The sequence below is a fragment of the Gorilla gorilla genome, chromosome 2 (assembly GCF_029281585.2).
Source record: "Gorilla gorilla gorilla isolate KB3781 chromosome 2, NHGRI_mGorGor1-v2.1_pri, whole genome shotgun sequence".
NCBI classification, from domain to species: domain Eukaryota; kingdom Metazoa; phylum Chordata; class Mammalia; order Primates; family Hominidae; genus Gorilla; species Gorilla gorilla.
Window position 1 is genome coordinate 82,738,160 of NC_086017.1, and position 25,348 is coordinate 82,763,507.

The 25,348-nt window shown below is 42.7% G+C and overlaps 1 protein-coding gene and 1 long non-coding RNA gene across 4 annotated transcripts in view; one reads left to right on the forward strand and one right to left on the reverse strand.

Moving 5' to 3' along the window:
• The window catches only part of SHQ1 (SHQ1, H/ACA ribonucleoprotein assembly factor), a 102,509-nt gene extending 97,430 nt beyond the window's left edge, over positions 1–5,079 (reverse strand). Inside the window, exons 1-2 of one of the 2 annotated variants that reach the window (XM_004035906.5) lie at positions 4,805–5,079; positions 971–1,035 (exon numbers count right to left, since the gene is read on the reverse strand). In XM_004035906.5, the coding sequence (XP_004035954.5) occupies positions 971–1,035; positions 4,805–4,947 (208 nt within the window). In that variant the 5' untranslated portion in view covers positions 4,948–5,079. Of the gene's footprint in view, positions 1–970; positions 1,036–2,828 lie in introns of both variants that reach the window. The other variant, XM_055382989.2, reaches the window with a different exon arrangement.
• Positions 5,059–25,348, forward strand: part of LOC109026326 (uncharacterized) — a 38,445-nt gene continuing 18,155 nt past the window's right edge. The window contains exon 1 of one of the 2 annotated variants that reach the window (XR_008678461.2): positions 5,059–5,288. This is a non-coding gene — a long non-coding RNA (uncharacterized lncRNA). Of the gene's footprint in view, positions 5,289–18,564; positions 18,750–25,348 lie in introns of those variants that run through there. The other variant, XR_010132874.1, reaches the window with a different exon arrangement.

Consider the following 25,348-nt stretch of genomic DNA (forward strand, 5'->3'; position numbering starts at 1 on the left):
AGACTCAAATCCCTAAAGTCTATGTACTTCTTTTCTTTCCTTGACTAAGTTTATCTATCTTATTTGGGCTTCCCTGGGAACTTACTACATTATTTAGCACTTTTACATTTTAAAACATTTTGCCTCTTTCAGTGTACTGAACTGAATTCCAACATATCAAATACAACTCAGCCCATATATCTCCACATACGCAATCTTCCTTAACTCCTGTGTACTTTAAAAATTTAATAATTTTGTTTCAATATGCAACTTACCTATAACTAAAAGCTGGTTTACTACCTAGGAAGGCAGTTTCACTATACTTCACTACACATTAATTACACTGCATTATGGGTTAGATCTCTGTCATTTAACCCACCCCCCCATACCCTACCCTTAGCCTAGTTCACTGAGGTCAATATTCATTGAATAAAGTACACAAGACTACACAAGGTGTTCTAAATCCGATGACAAAGGAAGCCAGTGGCTTCTATAAAGGAAAAATAAATGGGTTCATGGCTAGCTGAAATGAAGGGCTTATCAATCATGAGGAGAAAATTCAATTAGCCTTTAAATGCCACCCATGCATAGTTTCTCTCTCACCTACCTGTTATTAAAATTCAAGTTTGAAAATTATACCAGAAAGATTCCATTCACAAGCTCAAAAGTCATGTACATTTTTTATGATCAATCACTTCACATGTTCTAATTTTTACTTTTAAATGTCTACTAAATGTAGGGGAAGTACTCTGGGAAATAGAACCAGAGTAGTTAACTTTACTTTGAAGAACATTGTGAAATACTTTAAAAGACTTGTGGGGGGTGGGGAACATCAATAACAGGCACTGGACACTAAGAAACAAGAAAGAGTAATAGCAACAGATTGTATCTGAAAGACATCAAAAGGTCCCCATGGTATCTTATAAGATTATTATGTAAATAATGTGAAAAATCCCAAGAAATAAACTAACAAAAATTCCAAAGACAATACCTTTATCTGCATCATAGGACCCTTGCTCGCTTCCATTTTCTACAATTCTTCCAGGAAGGGTTAATCTGCAGATTTAACACAGGTCTCATGAAGTCCTTAAATTATAACATAACATAAGTGGCCATCAATACTTGCAAACATTTAACCATCAAAATATATCAATCATTTTTTTAAGAAGTTCCTCAGTATTTCTTTCACATTTTAATAAACTAAGTTAGATTCTTTCCCCAACTAAGAAAGTAGAAATTAGAGATGACTCATCTTTCTATTTGAATACCCCTAGTCACCAACAAAATAGATACTGAAAAAGAAAAGCCATAATAAATAGTAGTTATCACTATTGTTATAACACAAGTTGAGTATCCCTAATCTGAAAATCTGAAATGCTCCAAAATCTGAAACTTTTTGAGCACCAACATGACACCACAAAGTGGAAAACTCCACACTTGATCTCATGTGATGAGTCACAGTCAAAAAGCAGTCAAAACTTGGCTGCATACACAAAAGTATTAAAAAATTACATAAAACTATCTTCTGGCTATATGTATAAGGTGTATATAAAACAAATAAATTTTGTGTTTAAACTTGAGTTCCATCCTCAAGATATCTCATTATGTATGCACAAGTATTCCAAAACTCTAGAAAATCTGAAATTTCATAAAAGGGACACTAAATCTGTACAGATAATGGATACTCAATGGGAAACAATAAAGAAACACAAAACCAATTGATTTTATCAGGCAAATTACTACTTTAAAAAAAAAAGCAGAAAGCAAAAGTGTCAAATCTCATCATTATTATGTAGGGATTTACCCCTCTTTTGTACTAAAAGAAATGAACTGATTGGCTGGGCGCGGTGGCTTACGCCTGTAATCCTAGCACTTTGGGAGGCCAAGGAGGGTCGATCACCTTAGGTCAGGAGTTCAAGACCAGCATGGCCAAAATGGAGAAACCCCATATCTACTAAAAATACAAAATTAGCCAGGCATAGTGGTGCACGCCTGTAACCCCAGCCAGTCAGGAGGCTGAGGCAGAAGAATCACTTGAACCCAGGACGGGGAGGTTGCAGTGAGCCAAGATCATTTGCCACTGCACTCCAGCCTGGGCAACAGAGTGAGATTCTGTGTCCAAAAAAAAAAAAAGAAAAAAGAAATGAAGTGATTTCCCTGCTTCCAGTTTTACCCTAGTTCAATCAGTCTTCCACTGAGGCCCCAAAATAATTTTTCTAAAACAGGAATCTAATTGTCACTTTTCTATTTTAAAAAGTGTCTATGGCTGCCTCATGTTGCCTAGATAATTTAAACTTATCAGAAGGGCATATCAGGCCCACTCCATATCATTCCAAACTTGAAATTTGAGTTTCCTTTCTTCCCATGGCCCTCCCCCTTGTTTCCTACTAAATATGATTAAAAACAAAAACAGCTGACAGTCCCAAAAGGCCCAGGACCTTTAATCCCAAGGTTTCGTCAAGCTTCAATACACTTTCAGAATGAAAATCCCTCTCAGCCAGAATAAGGGGTCAGTTTATGGATGAGTTTGTTATAATGGTTACAAACGCTAACTTTAGTGTCAGAATCTGAATTAACTCCTAGATCTGCCATTTACCAGATGTGTAACAACTTTCCTTGTACAAGTTAATTATTCTTCAAGAATCATAAGTCCCTCTCCTGTAAAGGGGGGAAATAACAGTAACTATCCAAGCGTTACTATGAGCATGAAATGATAATGCAAAGAGCTTAGTGGCCGGCACAATAGGTGAGCATTCAGAAAATGTGAGCTATTATTACCAGCTCCCTTCCCCTAAACTCTATAAGCCTAGAGTTAAATTCTTACTGCATAGGAAATCATATTTGCTTACATGGTGCCTCCGCAGCTACAGTCTCCATTCTTCAAGAAGAGGGACCAGGTTTTATTCATCCTTGGTATAGCAAACTGTATGTTCTTTTTTTTTTTTTTTTAGACAGTCTCGCTCTGTTACTCAGGCTGGAGTGGGATAGCGCAATCTTGGCTCACTGCAACCTTCGCCTCCCAGGTTCAAGCGATTCTCTCACCTCAAGCTTCCCAAGTAGCTAGGACTACAAGCGCGTGCCACCAAGCCCAGATAATTTTTTTGTATTTTTAGTACAGATGGGGTTTAACCATGTTGGTCAGGCCGGTCTCAAACTCCTGACCTCAAGTGATCTGCCCACCTCGGCCTCCCAAAGTGCTGGGATTACAGGAGTGAGCCACCACATCTGGGGGCAAACTGTATTATCAAAGAATGCCCATCTCACAGCACTCTTCCCAACCATGAAGGTCTATGTCCCCTCCCCTTGGGGAGGCTCTGGGACTGTTTTGATGAATAAAATAAAGCAGAAGTGACACCGGAATTAGACCTTTAACATATGAATTTGGGGACAAGAGTTGGGGGGGGTGCCCACAAATAATCCATCCACGGCAATGGGTAAATAATAAAACCCCGTTGTAACACTGTCCTAATAACAAGTGAGATAATCCGTATAAAGCACTAACCTGGAGTAAAAATTCAATAAATATTTGCTACCACCATAATCTTCTTCCTGTTCTTCACATCTTGGCTTAAATATCGCCTCTCCAGAAAGGCTTTTCCTGACCACTTTATAAAACATGGGCCCCTTTTCATTCTCTATCAGTGCACTTCTTTCTCCTCATAGCACTCACCACGATTAAGTACACTGTTTATTGTTTTCCTCTCCCCAATGAAAAGTACATGAGGGCAGGACTTTGTCTTGTTCAGCACAATAATACCAACACTGAAACTCAATAAATAAATTAAAGAAATAAGTGAATTAAAAAACTGGAAAGTGCAATATATTCAAATATGGACGTTATATGGTCTAAGGGAAATCTGAGCAAAACTGGTTCAGCAACAGTGAAAAAAACCACCTTGACTGGTGGAGAAGGTTTGTACCACAAAAGTACTTGGGTGGGAAAAGTAGGCTGCAGCTACACTTGAGAAAGATTAGGAGGATGGATAAAGAGAAGGACAAGAGATTGGCAATACTTTAGGATGAATATGTAGCAGCAGGTTCTGTGGAATGGGGTTAATAGCAGTGCTTATCCCTAAGGATCACTGTCAAAGTTAAATGAGATACACCATCATAAAGCACTTAACGGAACTGCTTGTCCACCACACTACGAGTTATCAGTGTTAGCTGCTACCAAGGTTACGATTCTGCAAGGAGAATAATTTAAACAGATCAAGTGCTGACAGACCCTCACGGAGACTTGGGGGAAACAACCACACTTCAGGGACAAAACCAAACAGAAGAGCAGCAGACAGCAGGGAAGCAGGAGAACTAGGCTAATTTGGTGTCAAGAGATCCAAAAAAGGTAAGAATTTCGGTAAGTAGGGAGCGGACAGACAAGAGACAGATCAACAGAAGGCGGCCTGGGCAAAGTTAAAAGGACCGACGGGTTGGGAAGTCACGGAGATGTCAGCGCGCGCCGTTCCCAGGGAGGGAGAGACTGGGAGAGCAAACGCGGAGTGAAAGGAAAGAACAGAAGTCAGAACGGGAAGAGAACTAGGGCGACTGGGCAGAAATGGGAAAGTGACACGGTCCAAACGTCACTTTTTCAAGTGATTCCGCAATCCTTTGATATGGGATTTAAGAAAGCTCAAGAAGGAAAAGCGCTTCCGCAGCATCTAAAACGCACCCCTGGAAGAGGGCAGTTCCCTGGCACCAAGAGAAGCTGCAGAAACGTCGGGAAAAGGCATTCGCGCAATCGAGCACTGCTCTCTCGACCTTGCATTCTCTCTCTAAAGCAGCTATCTAACGAATGCGCCTTTCCTGCGGCCAGGCACCCCGAACTCGCCTGAGAAAGTATGGCTTGGCGTAGAACTTGAAGTCAGACCCCTCGAAGTAGACGTCGAACTCGGAGACCCGGGCGTAGGGCACGCGGATGGCGACAGTCAGGAAGTCCGGATCCTGGCTGAGGTCGAACGCCGGGGTTAGCATCGCCCCACCGGACGCAAGGGCCGCCGCCGCTCGCTCTCACTGCCGCCGCGTTCCCGCCACGCAAACCCTCCAACTCCCCACGCGCAGGAACCCTCGGTGTGAGGGACGGAGCTTCCGGCTCCAGGCGGAAGTGCTCGCGCGTAAGGCAGGAAGTCTCGCCCCACGCCAATCTCCATGGAGACGGGACGCCGTTCGAGAAGAGGCGGAACTTTCAAAAGCCCCGGGCGGAGAAAGGGCGTGGCGAGTGGTGCCTGGGCGCTGGCGTTGAACCGGCGGGATGACTAGCAACCGAGCCTTTTTCGAGGTTCTTAGAGATTATTTTAACAGCACTGGCTTGACAGGTAAACAGACGTGCGTTTGAATCCCTTCCTGGCCACAACTTCCCAGCTGTAAGACCTTGGGAAAGTTACAAAACCTCTCTATATCTTCTGTAAAACGCGGATAATACGAGAACCTAGCCCCATAGAAATGCTGTGAGGGTAGCATGAAATTGTGCATGTAGAACTCTAATAACGAACTTGGCAAGTTGTCAACGCTTGATGTGTTGAAGTAGTCACCGCAGTAGCCACAGCAGCACCGTTACAGTGGTTTCCCTTAGTTCTCACCTGCCTTGTGAACAATTCCTCTTACACTTTCCCTTTCCTCTCTCTCTCTTTCCACTTCTCTTTTTCTGCAGCTTTCTCTTTCTTAACGGCTTATTTGAAGAGTTTTCTCTTTAACAGAGCGTCCGTCCCACTAATCTCATCTAATCTACGCTGCAAACTCTAAAGAAAACGGCTCAGAGAGGTTAATCAGTATGTTTTATAACCATGCATTTTACAGTGATTAGAACTCAGAACGTTTGACTCTTAAACCGTGTCGGTGACTGCATTCACAAATTAAGGTCCCTCTGTATTCCCCTTCTTTCCTTTTTCTCACTCTTGTCCTTACACTTGTCTGAGGACATCTTTTCTGTCTTTTTTTCTACTTGTCTTCCTTGTATTTTCTCCCTTTGGAGTGTGCCCCTTACACTCTCTCAGTGCCTCTCCCACTGGTTTCCCTCTTCCCCCACATATTCCCTTGGCCTTTCCACACATGTTGTTTCCTGTTATTCCACCACTAATTAGAGTAATCCAGTTGTGGTATTTATTCCGTGGTTTTAAGTATCAGTGGAAAAGGAATGAAAAGTACTCTCCTATGACAGTGGAGATAACCAGAAAACTTCAAAAGTCTTTTCAATCTCCAGCTGTTTTATGATTCTAAGGAGACATTCTTGAAACTTCATTAGGACTCAGAAAAAAAAAATTAATAGTAACAGGGGCTAACATTAACTGAATAGTTACTATGTGCCAGCACTGCAGCAAACCCTTTATAATGATCTCATTCTCCCTCCTGACCGCTCTATGAAGTAGGCATTATATATTCCCTTGGCTTGCACAGGATCTCACAGCTAGTAAGTGGTGCAATGGGAATTGAAACCCAGGTGAGTCTGATTCCTAGGCCCAGGCTCTACACTATTACAGAGTTGACTCCCTCTGTTATTACCACCTACTTTGTTTCACATTCTAAAGCCAAGCCTGCCTGCTTTAGACCATACTGAGCCTTACAAGTAATAGGCACTCAATATTGACAATGAATTGATGCCAACTTTGATTTAGTAAAGCTCTCAAAAGGTCCCTTGAGATAGGCCTGTGACTAAACTATTCCAAATTAGCTTCTTTACAAAGAATCTTGGCCGGGCGCGGTGGCTCACACCTGTAATCCCAACACTTTGGGAGGCCGAGGGGGTGGATCACCTGAGGTCAGGAGTTCGAGACTAGCCTGGCCAAGATGGTGAAACTCCGTCTCTACTAAAAATACAAAAATTAGCCGGGCATGGTGGTGTGCGCCTATAATCCCAACTACTCAGGAGGCTGAGGCAGGAGAATCCCTTGAACCCAGGAGGCGGAAGTTGCAGTAAGCCGAGATTGTGCCATTTCACTCCAGCCTGAGTGACAAGAGTGAAACTCCATCTCAAAAAAAAAAAAAAAGAAATAATCTTTACATCTGCCATGGGACCTCATTCCTGTAGGTCACAAGCATTAATATTTTTAAATTATTAATGCCAGAGAATCAACTGAAACAAGCTATGCTATCCATGAGGAAATTCTAATTGAAAGCACTTTGCAAACTAGAGCTGTGCATTTCCTGGGTACTTTATTACGTGTCTGGCAACACACACACACACACACCGGACTGCAACACAGAAAAACAGACAACATGGTTCAGTGCTGCTGTCATTATAAGAAATATATATTGCATCTGCTACATCACAAAATACGGATAGTTTCAAGTATATAACAAGGTTTTGTTGTTTTGGGTTTCTGTTGGTTTTTGTTTTCTTGCAGGCAATAGTTCTCTTATTTTTGCATTTCTATTAGTAGTAAATATAAGTTATAGATTCATTCTCACTTAAGAACATAAAGTTCCTTTTGGCTGCCATGCAACTTTGGTTCTTTCTCCTGCTTCCTCAAAGGCAGTCCTTCTAGCTATCACTTCAGACCCTTTTCTATTTCTACATCCATTTCTATGGACCCTGTTGCTTTGTGTTTAGACCCACTTTATGTGGGCACATTCTCACACTATGAATGTAATTCTGCAACATGCTTTTTTTCCTACTTTGGTTCATTTTTGAGACATAGCTATATTGATTCATAGATCAAATTGAGTTTCTATTTCTGAATACAGACATTGCTTGAGAACAAAGACATTATTTTAATGTTTTAAATTAGCTCTGGTTTAGAGGGGAAAAACAGGAATGCAATTTTTCATCATTTTTGAGCATTCAAATGTTGCAGTATTTTTTATCTTTTCATTTTCTGAAAGCTTACTTTTGAATGGCCTTCCACTGTTTTAAAAATAGTTTTTCCTTCTGGCCTATAGAGGACATGAAATAAAATAATAAGATAAAGTTTTTTCCATGACCAACTTATGTAGGACAAGTGTGTAACCCATCATCTTTCATTATATTAAATTGGCCCCTCCTCTGGTCTAGCAACCCTGATTGTGATCCATAAGCTTCCAAATTAAATGTTAAATTAAAAATGGTTTTTATAAACAATTCCAATGTCAGCTTTATTACCAAGTTCTATTGTTAGAAGTCTTTTAATGGTGAAATACTCCTTGTTTCCAGAAGGTGGCATGCATATAGGTGATTAAAACAATGTTATCTCAAAGAATGGAGCTTTAACCTGTGCTGAAAAATAGCCTCCTGAATAAGTTGTTTATAGCGCTAGTTCATTCTCTGAGCCATTTTGGGGAGGTGGTGGAATCTTACACAGTATTTGCAAACTACGTCTTAACCACTGTTATTATTCTGGCATACATCTTTTCAGACACCTATTCATAAAAGTATGGGAAGTATTTTCAACAAAAGAATGTCATAATATATATTTGCTTTCTTCACTTAATATAGGATTACAGGCTGGGCATGGTCACCCATGCCTGTAATCCCAGCACTTTGGGAGGCCTAGGCGGGTGGATCACTTGAGGTCAAGAATTTGAGACCGCTGTGGCCAACATGGGAAAACTTTGTTTCTACTAAAAATACAAAAAAATTAGCCAGGTGTGGTGGCACCACCTGTAATCCCAGCTACTCGGAAGGCTGTGAGGCAAAAGAATCCTTTGAACCTGGGAGGTGGAGGTTGCAGTGAGCTGAGATTGCACCACTGCACTCCAGCCTGTGTGACAGAGCAAGACTCCATCTCTCTCTCTCTCTCTCTCTCTCTCTATATATATATATATAAAATATATATAAAATACATATGTGGCATTACAATATTTCCATTTGACTACATTTTTGTCAAGAATAAGTTTATGCACAATTGTACTCTTTGTTTTTTTGTTTTTTTTTTTTTCAGAGACAGGGTCTTGTGCTGTTTCCCAGGTTGGAGTGCAGTGGCAAGATCATAGCTCACTGCAGCCTCAACCTCCTAGGCTCAAGCAATCCTCCCACCTCAGCCTCCCAAATAGCTAGGACTACAGGTATGTTTCACCACACACGGCTAACTTTTTTTTTTGATAGAGACGGGGTCTTGCTATGTTGTGAAGGCTGGTCTCAAACTCCTGGCCTCAAGCAATCTTCCCACTTCAGCCTCCCAAAGCACTGGAATTATAAGAGTGAGCCACCACTCCTGGCCTAGTGTTATAGCTCTTAAAAACAGAATTGAACACAGTGATGATTCATTTTAAGAAAGGAAAAAAAAAAACTAATACTAGGATCACGAAACTAGAGTAAAAATACCTAATGCTAGATGACGAGTTAGTGGGTGCAGCGCACCAGCATGGCACATGTATACATATGGAAATAACCTGCACAATGTGCACATGTACCCTAAAACTTAAAGTATAATTTTAAAAAACATAAAAATAAAATAAAAAAATACGAAAGTTAGAATACAAACTGGATAACACATTTTGAAGTTTGAAAAAAATCCTTTTGTATAACAGTGGTAATACAATGGCACTCATGAGTTTTTTATTTAAATTTATTTTATTTTAGGTTCGGGGGTTCATGTGCAATTCTGTTACATGGATATATTGCATAATGGTGGGGTTGTCCTTCTAGTGAGCCATCACCCAAATAGTGAACACAGTACCCATTAGGTAATTTTTCAGCCCTTACCCCTCTCACTCTTCCCCCTTTGGAGTCTCCAGTGTCTACTATTTCCATCTTCATGTTCATATGTACCCATTGTTTAGGCTCCTACTTATAAATGAGAACTTATAGTATTTGATTTTCTATTTCTGAGTTATTTCACTTAAGATAATGGCCTCCAGCTCCATCCATATTGCTGCGAAGGACTTGATTTCATTCTTGTTTATGGCTGCATAGTATTTCATGGTGTAATTATACCACATTTTTTATTTTATTTATTTATTTGAGACAGAGTCTTGCTCTGTCACCCAGGCTGGAGTGCAGTGGCGCAGTCTCGGCTCACCGCAACCTTTGCCTCCCGGGTTCAAGCAATTCTCCTGCCTCAGCCTCCCGAGTGGCTGGGACTACAGGCATGTGCCACCACACCCAGCTAATTTTTTGTATTTTTAGTAGAGACGGGTTTCATCATGCTGGCCAGGCTGGTCTTGAACTCCTGACCTCAAGTGATCCACCCATGTTGGCCTCCCAAAGTGCTGGGATTACAGGTGTGAGCCACTGCACCCAGCCACCACATTTTCTTTATCCAGTCAACCACTGATGGACACTTAGGTTGATTTCATGACTGCTATCATGAATAGTGCAGCAATACACATATGAGTACAGGGTTCTTTTTTTTTTTTTATGAGATGGAATCTTGCTCTGTTGCCCAGGCTGGAGTGCAATGGTGCGATCTTGGCTCACTGAAACCTCTGCCTCCCAGGTTCAAGTGATTCTTCTGCCTCAGCCTCCCGAGTAGCTGGGACCACAGGTGCGCACCTGGCTAATTTTTTTTGTATTTTAGTAGAGATAGGATTTCACCATGTTGCCCAGGCTGGTCTCGAACTCCTGAGCTCAGGCAGTCCGCCCACCTCAGCCCCCCAAAGTACTAGGATTACAGGCATGAGCCACCGCAGTCAGCCAAGTGTTACAGTGATTTATTTTCCTTTGGGTAGATACCCAGTAGTGGGATTGCAAGTTCAAATTATATTTCTATTTTTATTTATTTGAGAAGTCTCCATACTGTTTTCTGTAGAGGTTGTACTAATATCCATCCCCACCAACAGTGCATAAGCATTCTCTTCTCTCCACATCCATGCCAACATCTGTTGTTGTTTGACTTTCTAATAATGGCCATTCTGACTGGTGTTAATATAATGTCTCATTGTTGTTTTAATTTACATTTCTCTAATTAGTGATGTTGAGCATTTTTTCATGTTTATTGGCTACTTGTATGTCTTCTTTGGAGAAATGTCTGTTCGTGTCCTTTGCCCACTTTTTACTGGGTTTTTTCCCCCTTGTTGAGTTGTTTGAGTTCCTTGTAAATTCTGGATATTAGTCTTTTGTTGGAGGCATAATTTGCAAATATTTCCTGCCATTGATACCCTGAGTTTTGCACTTCCAAGCTATAAACTGCTTCTAAGAGGACACAGATAAATTCATGGGTAACTGACAGATAAATACAAGACTGTAAAAGAGGTTTAAGGGATGGTCCCAACAGGATGTAGACTAAGAAGACCATGAGTCTGACACTGGTGACCTCCAGTGGTTTTCAAACCCCTCTGAATTTAAGTGCAGCTATTTTTGTTCTTTTCCCCAATCCTTCAGCCCATTCACATTACAGTTGTTAGAGTTAAACTTGCTAAGGAGCACAGTGTTAGCACTAATGTAGCATAGTAATGAGTATTTCAGGGAGGATTCAGCCCAATTCCAATTTTGCACAAGTTCAATAAAGCTCCAAAGAAAATCCAAAATGGCTACAGCTGACATAAGAGTGTTTTTTGACAAGATTTCTGAGCAATGTACCTAAGGGCTTAGTGATATATATATCAAGATGCTAGTCTTATCCCATTAAATGAAATGCAGGATCACAAAAGAATGCTAACTGAACAGCATTTCAAGCCTCCTTCATTGTTTAACATCATATTTTGAAAAAGCATCTGCAAAAGGTACTGTTCTGATGCCCTGCCCAGATTCCCTTTATGGAGCCAGGAAGCTCATCTGTCACTAGCAGTGAATGTAATGGCTTGCCACTGATCCCGCCAAAGAATTGCCTTAGCTCAGGGTTTCTTCACCCCAGTACTTTGTGCAGGATCATTCTCTGTTGCAGAAGGCTGTCCTATGCACTGTAGGATGTTTAGCAGCATCGTTATCGTCTAATCTCTCAATACAAGCACGAGTTTTCCTGGTGAGACAATCACAAAACTTCTCCAGACTTTGCCAAATGCCCTTGAGGGAACAAAATTGCCCAGGGCTGAGAACAGCTGCTCTAGATTGATAGAAGAAACCTCTAGGGTTTAATTACCACCACCACCACCACTACCCCCTTGCCCAGGCCTGCAATCATGAAGAGTGATATGGGGTTCAGAAGACCACCTCAAAAGGGAAGGTGACTCTGTGGCATGGCTTATGCTCCAGAGTTTTGTTTTTTTTTTTTTAATGGGATCAGGCCAAGGCTAGATTTTCCCCAAACCCACATCTTTCTTTGGCTGTCTTCCCTTTTCCCATTCCCTTTCACCTCCTCCTTAATAAATTTCTCCAGAGAACCCTTCCTCATAGATCACATGCATCAAAATCTCTCACAATCTGGCTGGGTACAGTGGCTCACGCCTGTAATCTCAGCACTGTGGGAGGCAGGGGTGGGCAGATCACCAGAGGTCAGGAATTCAAGACCAGCCTGGCCAACAGGGAGAAACCACGTCTCTATTAAAAATACAAAAATAGGCCGGGCATGGTGGCTCACGCCTGTAATCCCAGCACTTTGGGAGGCCGAGATGGGTGGATCACCTGAGGTCAGGAGTTCGAGACCAGCCTGGCCAACATGGTAAAACCCTATCTCTACTAAAAATACAAAAATTAGCTGGGCATGGTGGTGGGCACCTGTAATCCCAGCTACTCGGGAGGCTGAGGCAGGAGAATCACTTGAACCGGGGAGGCAGAGGTTGCAGTGAGCCGACATCGCACCAGTGCACTCCAGCCTGGGCAACAAGAGTGAAACTCCATCTCAAAAATAAATAAATAACAATAAATAAATAAATAAAAATACAAAAATTAGCCGGGCGTGGTGGCGCATGCCTGTAGTCCCAGCTACTTGGGAGGCTGAGGCAGGATAATTGCTTGAACCTGGGAGGTATAGGTTGCAGTGAACGGAGATCGCACGACTGCACTCTAGCCTGAGCGACAGAACAAGACTCTGTCTCAAAAAAAAAAAAATCTGTCAGGATCTGCTTCTAAGGAACCTGACCTATGACCACACTTACGGAACCCCTTACACATTCTTCACACTCCTGCAAAATTACTGGAGAAAAGTTTCTACAGTACCCATGGAGAACAGCTGATTCAAGTCTTTATCTTACTTTTTAAAAAGTTCTTACAGTCTAGTTATCCTTAGCCTAACTAATGTTTTCCTTGATTCAGAGTGAACATATTTTTATTTTTATTATAATTTTTTTTGAGGTGGAGTCTTGCTGTATCGCCCAGGCTGGAGTGCAGTGGTGCGATCTCCGCTCACTGCAATCTCCGCCTCCTGGGGTTCAAGGGATTCTCCCACCTCAGCCTCCCAAGTAGCTGGGATTACAGGCACATGCCACCACACCCGGCTAATTTTTGTATTGTTTAGTACAGATGGGTGTGAAAATATTTTTATTCCCTCATGCAGAAATGATTTAAATGTACCTTTTTTGGCTAGAAAGATTGTGGTGGGATTGTAAACTGGTATAACTACCTTAAAAAATTGTTTGGCAGTATCTACTAAGGCTAAACATATGTATACCTTGAAATTCCTCTGTTATCTATATAACAGAACTGAAGTAATATTCAGTCGAGAGACACGTACCAGAGGGTTCATGGATACATTATTCATAATAGTCGAAACTGGATACAATTCAAGTGCTCATTCAGAGTAGAATGGGCGGAGCCGGGCGCAGTGGCTCACACCTGTAATCCCAGCACTTTGGGAGGCTGAGGTGGGCGGATCATGTGGTCAGGAAATCAATACCATCCTGGCTAACACGGTGAAACCCCGCCTCTACTAAAAATACAAAAAATTAGCTGGGCGTGGTGGTGGGTGCCTGTAGTCCCAGCTACTTGGGAGGCTGAGGCAGGAGAATGGCGTGAACCCGGGAGGCGGAGCTTGCAGTGAGCCAAGATCACGCCACTGCACTCCAGTCTGGGTGACAAAGAGAGACTCTGTCTCAACAAAAAAAAAAAAAAAAGGAAAAAAAAAAAGAGTGGAATGGGCAAGGGCCAGGTGTAAGGGCCAGGTGTGGTGGCTCACACCTGTAATCCCAGTGCTTTGGGAGGCCAAGGTGGGCAGATCACCTGAGGTCGGGAGTTCAAGACCAGCCTGACCAACATGGAGAAACCCCATCTCTACTAAAAATACAAAAATAGCCAGGCGTGGTGGCATATGCCTCTAATCCCAGCTACTCAGAAGGCTGAGGCAGGAGAATCACTTGAACCCGGAAGACGGAGGTTGCAGTGAGCCAAGATCCCACCATTGGAATTCAGCCTGGGCAACAAGAGTGAAACTCCGCCTCAAAAAAAAAAAAAAGAGTAGAATGAGCAAATTGTGGTATATTCACTCAATATTGCCACACAGCAGTAAGAATAAATTACTGCTACGCATGGCAACATGCATGAATCACATTAGGCACATTAAGTCAAAAAGGCAGGACCCAAGAGAGTATATATTAGATATTTCCACTTATATGAAATCCAAAAACAGGCAAAACCAGTGTATGCTCATAGATGTGAGAATAGTGATTACATCTGTGTGAATGGTTATTGAGGGGACATGAGACAGCCCTCTCGAGTACTGAAAATTTGGTTTTTATCTTAGTTTGAATGGGAATTATATGAGTCTATTCATACACAAAAATTCATAGAGCCGTGGATTTAAGATTTGTGCACATTACTCTGTGAATATCTCAATAAAAAAGAGAATCTGTGAGTGCCTGGACAACAGTCAGAAGACTCTGGATGCTGGGAAGGGATGCTGCTGCTGTTGGCTCATAGCTGTGTTCCTCACAGGGCACTGCCCTTACCTAGAGAGAACTACCTTATCCAGTTACCCTCCTCCCGAGGGCTGATGTGGATACAAAGGCCTTAACTCCTTGCCCTGATATGAGACAACTCCGAAAAGGCTGTTAAATACTGAAGAAGAAAAAAGTCATCCCAACTCCAGAGCTCCTGGTAGAAATGGTATCGCCAGGCGCGGTGGCTCACGCCTGTAATCGCAGCACTTTGGGAGGCCGAGGCGGGTGGATCACGAGGTCAGGAGATCGAGACCATCCTGGCTAACATGGTGAAACCCCGTCTCTACTGAAAATACAAAAAATTAGCTGGGCTTGGTGGTGGGTGCCTGTAGTCCCAGCTCCTAGGGAGGCTGAGGCAGGAGAGTGGCATGAACCCAGAGGCAGAGCTTGCAGTGAGCCGAGATCGCACCACTGCACTCCAGCCTGGGTGACAGAGCGAGACTCTATCTCTTTGTATAGGTGTATCTCCAAAAGCATCCCCCAAAACCATCAGCACTCAACTTTCCTTCTTAGAGTCTTAGACTGGAATGCTGACCTTCCCTTCAATACTGAAATTCCCCAAATTAACTCTGCAGCCTCCTTCTTGATTTTCCCGCAGTGTCCTTTCCTGGCATTTCTTCACTGAGGGGTCTTAAAGCCATGAGTTTGCCTGTACAGTCATGTGCCCCATAATGACTTTCCAGTCAACAACAGACCACATATAAGATAGTGGCCCCATAAGATTATAATACTGTATTTTGACTGTACCTTTTCTATGTTTAGATATATTTAGATATACAAATACCTATCATTCTGTTACAATTTCCTACATTATTTAGTACAGCAACATGCTGTGCAGGTTTGTTGCCTAGGAGCAAAAGCCTATACCATGCAGCTCAGGTGTATAGGAGGCTAGGCCATCCAAGTTTGTAAGTATGCTCTGATGTTCACACAATCACTTAAAGACAGAATCACTTAATGACACATTTTCCAGAACGTGTCCCTGTCATTACATGATGCATGACTTTACTTTAAAAATCCATCCAGGCATGGTGGCTCATGCCTGTAATCCCAGCACTTTGGGAGGACAAAGCAGGAGGATCACTTGAGGCCGGGAGTTCAAGACCAACTTGGACAGCAGATCGAGACTCTGTCTCTACAAAAAAATATTTTTAAAAAAATAGCTGGGGCTGGGCGCAGTGGCTCACACCTGTAATCCCAGCACTCTGGGAGGCTGAGGTGGGTGGATCATTTCAGATCAGGAGTTCTAGACCAGCTTGGCCAACATGATGAAACCCCGTCTCTACTAAAAATACAAAAAAATTAGCTGGGTATGCTGGCGCATGCCTGTAATCCCAGCTGCTGGGGAGGCTGAGGCAGGAGAATCACTTGAACCCGGGAGACGGAGGTTGCAGTGAGCTGAGATCATGCCACTGCACTCCAGCCTGGGTGACAGAGTGAGACTCCATCTCAAAAAAAGAAAAAAAATTAGCTGGGTGTGGTGGCATGCACCTGTATTCATAGCTACTTGGGAGGCTGAGACGGGAGGATCACTTAAGCCCAGGAGGTTGAGGCTTCAGTGAGCTATGATTGCACTGCTGCACTCCAGCCTAGGCAGCACAGCGAGACCCTGTCTCTAGGGGGAAAAAATCCATTGCCAGGGCGTTCTGTCTTCCTGAATGTCTTTTGATTATTGCAGCCTCCCAGAAGAAAGCCAATCTTGTTGAAGGAAAAAAACAAAACAAAACGAGCTCTAAGTAGGAGGAAAATTGGCCCTCCTGCAATTTGAAACTATTTCTGTAGATTATATGTATTGTAAACTCATTACAGGCACTTCTCTGTAAAGTTAAAATAGTACTGGCTTGTTTTATATTGTTTTCCCAGAAGAGTTCACATTAGTTGCTTTTTTTCCAAAATAAGGACCAATCCTTTCAACAGGATGTCTTAGTGTTTAAAATGCAGTTAGCAATTTTGTTATTGTCAATTGTACATAATCAAAACATGCCTTCAGATCCTTCTTCTAATCTTCTTCTTTTGATTTGTGCTCCATTCTCCACTCTGCTTTTTGCATATCCTCTGCAAGTGTTCATTCATGCTTCCATTTACTTGAACTTCTTTTCTCTGCGTTGACATTTTCTTTGTTTCACATCAGTTTTTTGATGAATTTTTTTTTTTTTTTTTTTTTTTTGCCTTACAGGTTTTGTTTATGTACACTTGTTTTTCGTGGTCATCTCAGTATTTAACAGCCTTTTGGTTGTGATTTTTTTTTCTCTTTTTATTTTTTTTCCTTTGGTTGTGATTTTTTTTTTCTCTTTTTATTTTTTTTCCTTTGGTTGTGATTTTTAAATTGTAATTTATAGCCAATTAAGCATATACTCTCTTTAGATAAGACATGAAAAAACCGTTTCTGGCCGGGTGCAGTGGCTCATGCCTGTAATCCCAGCACTTTGGGAGACTGAGGCGGGAGGATCACGAGGTCAGGAGATTGAGACCATCCTGGCTAACACGGTGAAGCCCCGTCTCTACTAAAAATACAAAAAAATTAGCCGGGTGTGGTGGCGGGCGCCTGTAGTGCCAGCTGCTTGGGAAGCTGAGATAGGAGAATGGCGTGAACCCGGGAGGCAGAGGTTGCAGTGAGCCAAGATCAAGCCACTGCACTCCAACGAGACTCCGTCCCAAAAAAAAAGAAACCATTTCTACTGGGAGCTCTGGAGCTGGGATGGCTTTTTTCCTCTTTAGTTTTTAACAGCTTTTTCAGAGTTGTCCCATATTGAGGCAAGGAGTAAGGCCTTTGTATCCACTTATACTCTCTTATCTAAATATATCTTTAGATAAGACATGAAGAAACAAGAAAATGTAAACATGTCTTCTTGACTTCAGAAGTCTCCAGCCTCTGGGATAGTGTCTGAACAGACGCTGTAGAGCCAGTTGCCTTCATCATCACAGTTTGTGGTATAATTTGTTTTTTTCATTTCAGAAAATAATGGTTAGGTTCTTCCTTTTTCCTTTGGGCAACGCTGCCCCCAAATCATGATAAATTGATGGTCTAAATTAAATCAACAACAATAATAGCTGGTATTCATTGGTTGCTTGTTGTATAGTAGCCTTTTCTTCTAACTGATTTGCTAACAATATCACTATTTCATCCTCCTATCATTTCTATGAGAAAAAATGCTATCATGTCACCACCACCACCACCACCATTGTGTAAATGAGGAAACTTGGATATGGAGAGGTTGAGTGATTGTCCCAAGTCACATGGCTAGTAAATGACAGCCAGGATTGGGACCCTTGAGCTTATCCAGACTCCTGCCTATATTCTTTTATTTATTTATTTATTTATTTTTTTGAGACACAGTTTTACTCTGTCACCTAGGCTGGAGTGCAGTGGGACAATCTTGGCTCACTGTAACCTCCACCTCGCAGGTTCAAGCGATTCTCATGCCTTAGCCTCCCAAGTAGCTGGGACTACAGGCGCACAACACCAAGCCTGGCTAATTTTTGTGTTTTTAGTAGAGATGGGGTTTCACCATGTTGGCTAGGCTGGTCTCGAACTTCTGACCTCATGTGGTTTGCCCACCTCGGCCTCCCAAAGTGCTGGGACTACAGGCATGAGCCATCGCGCCCAGCCATCCTGCCTATAGTCTATAAAACATGTGTTTCTCTTCTTTATGCTGTGGGAAGAGAGAAGGAGGAGACAGTGAAGGTGAAAAAAGAGGAAATAAATCTTTCCTAATCTCAAATAATTTAGACTTTAGTTATGAAAATAAAACACAGAAGCATTCACAGTTGTGACAGCCAGTTTCTAAAGATGCCCCCTGCCACCATGAGCACTACACCCAACACTTACCCCACCTTGTGTAGTACCCTTCCAGAATGAATCTGAGTTGGCCCTGTGAAGCAAACAGAATGCAGCAGAAAAGAACACTGTGTGACTTCCAAAGACCAGGTCATAGAAGGCCTTGCTGCTCCCATCCTCAATTCTTAGAACCTGTGCTCTGATGGAAGCCAGCCATGGTATCAGAAATCCAACTGTCCTAAAACCGCAATGCTGTGGGGAAACCCAGCCTAGCCACATGGAGAGGCTATGTGGCCATCCCAGTTGTCCCAGCCATTTCAGCCCAGGTGCCGTTCACGTGAGTAAAGAAGCCATTTTGGACATTCAAACCCTAGCAGATGCCATGTGGAGAAAATCCAGCTAACAGCCGGAAAGAAGGCTCCAGGCTTAAGGCCCCATCTCAGCTACCTCCAATCATCAGACCCACCCCAGCAGAGGGTCCAGTTATGTCAGATGAGACAGAGCCATCCCCACTGTGCCTGATCTAATTCCTAATTCACAAACTTGTGAGCATAATAAAATAGCTGTTGTTTTAAGTCAGTGGGTTTGGAGGAAGTTTATAATGTAGCAGTTGATAAATGGCACAGCAGCAAGAAACAACAGTGTACAAATTCATGTCTGAGAGATCCAGAGATAGAGAAATGCTTGAGGGTTGAAACAATTAGAAAAATCACATTTCTAGTAAGAAAGTCTGGGGCCCCAGTAAAGGCTCTGGGGAGAAAAAAATGCAGATAAATGGGGTAGAACCAGGTCACCTTATCTGATGTAAAGGATACAGGAACTGAAGCAACAAGCAATGGGATTGGAAAGGAGTCTAGGGCAAATTGCTGAGGGTGGCGAATGGCAAGGAAAATAATTCTATAGCTGAACAGAACTATAGAAATCATTTAGTCCAACCTTAAAAATCATTTAGTCAAACCCCCCTTTTTTTTTTTAACAGACGAAACTGAAAGCTAGAGAAAGTAACTCTGGAAGGTTACCCAGCCGGTTGGTGGGAGGTTTTTTTTTTTATTATTATTTTTTGAGATGGAGTCTTGCCCTGTTACTCAGGCTAGAGTGCAGTAGTGCAATCCCAGCCCACTGCAACCTTCGCCTCCCAAGTTCAAGTGATCTCGTGCCTCAGCCTCCCCAGTAGCTGGGATTACAGGCACATGCCACTACACTCGGCTAATTTTTGTATTTTTTAGTAGAGATAGGGTTTCACCACGTTGGCCAGGCTGGTCTCAAACTCCTCACCTCAAGTGATCCGCCCACCTCAGCCTCCCAAAGTGCTGGGATTACAGGTGTGAGCCACCGCGCCCGGCCAGAGATGTTAATACTTGAGGCCAAGGAGTGGTTTCTTTCCTCCAGGAACCCACAGTTGGTTAGGGAAAGAGCATCACTGTTCTGTGTCTAAATCTAGATAGGCTTTCTCCCCTAGCATTAAAAGTACTGTGGTGTAGCCACTCTAAACATCTGTACAGATGCTATCATGTTGAAAGCAAGATTCTCTAATTTTGTAGTTGTAAAATCTCTATCAGTTTTTCCTCCTCCTCTCCTTCATATTAAAAATAAAACAGAACCAAACCTCTAAACCTTTAGGTCTCTAAACTTTCACCAAATTCTCCATTAAGTTTTTTAAAACAACTTTACTGACATATAATTTACATTTCATAATATTCACTCTGTTTTAATTGTACTTATTATTCAGTGATTTCTAGTATCAAGTTGTGTAATCATCAACATAATCCAATTTCAGAACATGTCCATCTCCCCAATAAAATCTCTCTGCTCATAACAGTTAACCCTTGGTCCAACCTCCAGCTGCAGGCTACTAATCTACTTTCTGTCTCTGTAGATTTGTCTTTTCTGGATATTTCATGTAAATGCAATCATACAATATGTGGTATTTGCACATAACAACGTTTTTTAGGGTCCATCCATGCTGTAACGTGTGCCCGTAGTTCATTCCCTTCGATTGAGGAATTGTATTTGTGGATGGGTCTACCATATTTTGTGTGTCCATTTATCCCTTGAGGGATGTTTGGCTCATTCCTAGTTTTTTGTCTCATATTCATAAGGCTGCATCCGTTAAGTGTTTTTTGTTTTTGTTTTTGTTTTTTGTTTTTTTTGTGACAGAGTCTCACTCTGTCCCCCAGGCTGGGAGTGCAGTGGCGTGATCTCGGCTCACTGCAAGCTCCACCTCCCGGGTTCACGCCATTCTCCTGTCTCAGCCTCCTGAGTAGCTGGGACTACAGGCGCCTGTCACCACACCTAGCTAATTTTTTTTTTTTTGTATTTTTAGTAGGGACAGGGTTTCACCATGTTAGCCAGGATGGTCTCAAATTCCTGATCTTGTGATCCGCCTGCCTCAGCCTCCCAAACTGCTGGGATTACAGGCCTAAGCCACCGCACCCAGCCATCCATTAAGTTTTAAAAGTAGTAAGCATTGCTTAGTAAGAGAAGCTACATATAGAAATTTTGGCTGGGCTTGGTGGCTCACAGTTGTAATCCCAGCACTTTGGGAGGCTGAGACAGGAGGATCACTTTAGCCCAGGAGTTCAAGACCAGCCAGGGAAACATAGGGAGACCCCCCCCGCGCCCCGCCATCTCTTAAAGAATTTAGGGTTTTCTGAGGGAATTCCTTATTAAAGAAAAAAAAAGAAACAGGAGAACACAAAGTAAATAAATTCAGCTTTTAGAGATAACCACGTTAACTAACATCTACATTTTTTTCTTTTTTTGAGATGGAGTCTCTCTCTGTCCCCCAGGCTGGAGTGCAGTGGTGCAATCTCGGCTCACTGCAACCCCTGCCTCCCAGGTTCAAGCGATTCTCCTGCCTCAGCCTCCCGAGTAGCTGGGATTATAGGCGCCCATGACCACACCTGGCTAATTTTTATATATTTAGTAGAGACGGGGTTTTGCCATATTGGCCAGGCTGGTCTCCAACTCCTGACCTCAGGTAATTCACCTGCCTCGGCCTCCCAAAATGCTAGGATTATAGGCGTGAGGCACCGTGCCCAGCCCACATCTACATTCTTTTTTCTAAGCCTCTGTGCTTTCTTTCTGTATAAGACTAAGTTGTACTTACTTTTCGATAGCTTATTTTTAAATTAACGTCATAAAAAAATCTTTCTATGTCAGTAACATTTTATTGAATTGATGTATCATAATCCATTATCTAATTGCAATTATTAGATAATTCAGTTATATCCAATTTGTCATTATAAACAACATTGACTGTTGCTATACTCACAAAATCTATCTAAACTAAACTAACTAAAATCATAAAACTAGTTCTATTTTCTTTCAGTTATGTTATGGTTTATTGTTTACATGCAACTTTTTATTTCATCCTGAGTGCATTTTGGCATTAGTTCACCCCAAAGCTATCCTTTCACACTGATTTGAACAGCATTCTTTATTGTACTGCACAGATTAATATTGGCCAGAATGTTTTCCTGAGGTTTTCTTGGAGGGTTGTTCTTGTTGCTGCTTCTGCTTTTGGAAACAGAGTCTCACTGTCACCCAGGCTGGAGTGCAGTGGCTCCATGCAATCATGGCTCACTGCATCCTGATACTCCTGGGCTCAAGATCCTCCCGCCTGTGCTTCCCAAGTACTTGGAACTACAGGCACACACCACCATGCCCAGCTAATTTTTATTTTTTGTAGAGGCAGGTCTCACAATGTTGCCCAGGCTGGTCCTGAACTCCTGGACCCAAGAGATCCTCCCACCTTGGCCTCCCAAAGTGCTGGGACTATGGTTGTGAGCCACCGCACCTGGCCTGTTTTCTTGGGTTTTATGCTGTTTGATGAAGCTACTTGTGCCAATGGCATCTTGTTTTAATTATTGTAGCGAGCAAGTCCATTACTAGCACATAGCAACATCGGTCTTCCTTCACCATTATCCTGTTTCATATTGTCCAGTTCCCCCCCAAAAATAATCCCAAGATGTCTAATTTTAGTTATATGTATGTCATGGGAATTTGGGATAGAATTTACACATTTTAGGCCAGGCATGGTGGTTCATGCCTGTAATCCCAGCACTTTGGGAGGTCGAAGCGGGTGGATCACTTGAGGTCAGGAGTTTGAGACCAGCCTGGCCAACATGGTGAAACCCTGTCTCTACTAAAAAAAATTAGCTGGGCATGGTGGCACATGTCTGTAATCCCAGCTACTCAGGAGGCTGAGGCAGGAGAATCACTTGAACCTGGGAGACAGAGGTTGCAGCGAGCTAAGATTGTGCCACTGCGCTCCAGCCTGGGAGACAGAGAGAGACCCTGTCCCCTCACCCCCAAAAATTACACATTTTAATTGCAAAATCGTATCTTAGTTCACCATGACAAGAACTGGTGAACTAGTGAACAACTGGGGGCAAAATTGTGTTCTGAGTTTACCGTGACAAGAACCAGTGACTGATGAACAACTGAGTTCACCAGTTCACTGATTGAAATACCTCTTGGGTGATCTATGTGTAGCATACATAATCATGGTCTTTTCTCCTCCCTCTTTCTCCATCTTCTAACCAGACAAAACTGGTGAACTTCTTCCCCTTTCCCTGTGATGAGAGGGACATGAACTATGAGTCAAGGTTTTCTAAAAAGTGGGTAAATATTTTTTTTTTTTTTTTTCCTGAGACGGAGTCTCGCTCTGTAGCCCCACGCTGGAGTACAGTGGTGCAATCTCAGCTTACTGCAACCTCTGCCTCCTGGATTCAAGCAATTCTCCTATCTCAGCCTCCCAAGTAGCTGGGACTACAAGCGCACACCACCATGTCTGGCTAATTTGTGTATTTTTTAGTGGAGAAGGGGTTTCACCATATTGGGCAGGCTGGTCTTGAACTCCTGACCTTAGGTGATCCACCCGCTTCAGCCTCCCAAAGTGCTGGGATTACAGGTGTGAGCCACCATGCCCAGCCTCTAAAAAGTGGATGAATCTTAAAACCATAGTAGACCTAAGCAGCATTGATAAAATGTGTATTAAGTATGAACTTTCAATGCACAAGACTCAGGCATGCAAAAAAGTAACTTTGATTTTCCATCTCTGAACTTAATTTCTCTCTTTAGCTGCAGTTTGCCAGTAAATTCATAGTAAACTCCATCACTTCAGAATTTTTCCTCAATTTCTTTGGAGAACATTCAAAAAGTTAAGGTTATTTTCTTCCTCTATAATTCCCCTCAAGGTGCCATTTCATTTCTAGGACATTTTCAAAGAATCACAGAGTTGGGGTAGCCTGAGAGGACATCTGATCCTTGGAGTCCTGTCTTACACAGACATGTGCAGGAATGTCCAGTCCCATGTGGTCTCCAGGCATGAAGACTAGTGTTTGCTGATGCATCCAAAGTCCTATTTCATAGCTCTACAGTCTGAGACATTCCCTCATTGGCACAAGGACCTACACTATTCCTTATACCCTAGCTAGAGGGGGATCTGTATTAGTCTGTTCTCATGCTGCTAATAAAGACATACCAGAGACTGGGTAATTTATAAAGGAAAGAGGTTTAATGGACTCACAGTTCCACATGGCTGGGGAGGCCTCACAATCGTGGCAGAAGGCAAGGAGGAGCAAGTCATGTCTTAGATGGATGGCGGCAGGCAAAGAGAGAGAACTTGTGCAGGGGAACTCCTCTTTATAAAACCATCAAATCTCCTGAGACTTATTCACTATCACAAGAACAACATGGGAAAGACCAGCCCCCGTGATTCAGTTACCTCCCACTGTGTTCCTCCCACGCTACAATTCAAGATGAGATTTGGGTGGGGACACAGCCAAACTGTATCAGGGTCCCTAGTGGACCCTATGTTTTACCAGCTCCCAGTTTGGTCTTCCTCAGGCAATGCCCTCCTGTCTAGAGACCAAGCCCATCCCCACTTCTAGAACACACACTGGATAGCCAAGACCCCATAATTCCCAATATAATTCCCTACATTAATGATCCTGAGTCTATTTCCAGGGCTGGTATTGACCTCTTTGCCAAGTGGTCCTCCTGAAGGCAAACTGTGCCTCTGGTGTACAGCAGTTGTCTTCAAAGACACGGATGAAGCTTGGACATGTGGACGGGGTGTCCATGCATTCCCAGGGTGGAGGGAAAAGGGATAGAGCAAAAGCTGGGAACTGGGGACTGGCCTTCCACCATGGCCATGTACAAGTCTAGAACTCAATGTGCATTATGGCCTTCAAGGTCATTATAAAAGCATACTGGTCAAGCAGAAGCATATAACTCATTTGACAGTGGTTAGTTTGACTTATAACTTCTGTGTAAACATATAGTAGGAGGCCTTCATTTGTACTCCTGCCCCAGAGCCTGTGAATACTAGGGGTGAGCCTGATAGGACTCTCTGGCTCAGAAACCTAATATTCTCCCTGGGACATAGAAATTTTGGCCGTGCCATGACCTACTCCAGGGCCATGGGAGGCTACCTCAGGTTTCTCTCCTCTAAAGGTCTCAGCCATCCCACTCCACCTTATTATTCTTGCTCTGTGGAGCCGAGGGAACACCTTTGAGATCAACACCTCCCAGGGCTCCAGCAGCAAAGCAGATTCAAGTGTCCTTTAATCTCAATTTCCTCAAAATAAGTGTATATTGTTCACCACACCTTAGGGATTCACTCTAGCATTTCTTTTCTTTTCTTTTTTCTTTTTTTTTTTTTGAGACAGAGTCTCACTCTGTCGCCCAGGCTGGAGTGCAATGGCGTGATCTCGGTTCACTGCAATCTCCTCCTCCCGGGTTCAAGAGATTCCCCTGCCTCAGCCTCCTGAGTAGCTGGGACTACAGGCGCCTGCCACCACACCCAGCTAATTTTTTGTATTTTTAGTAGTAATTTTTGTATTTTTAGTAATTTCGTATTTTGTATTCACCATGTTGTAATTTTTGTATTTTTAGTAATTTTGTATTTTGTATTCACCCTGTTGGCCA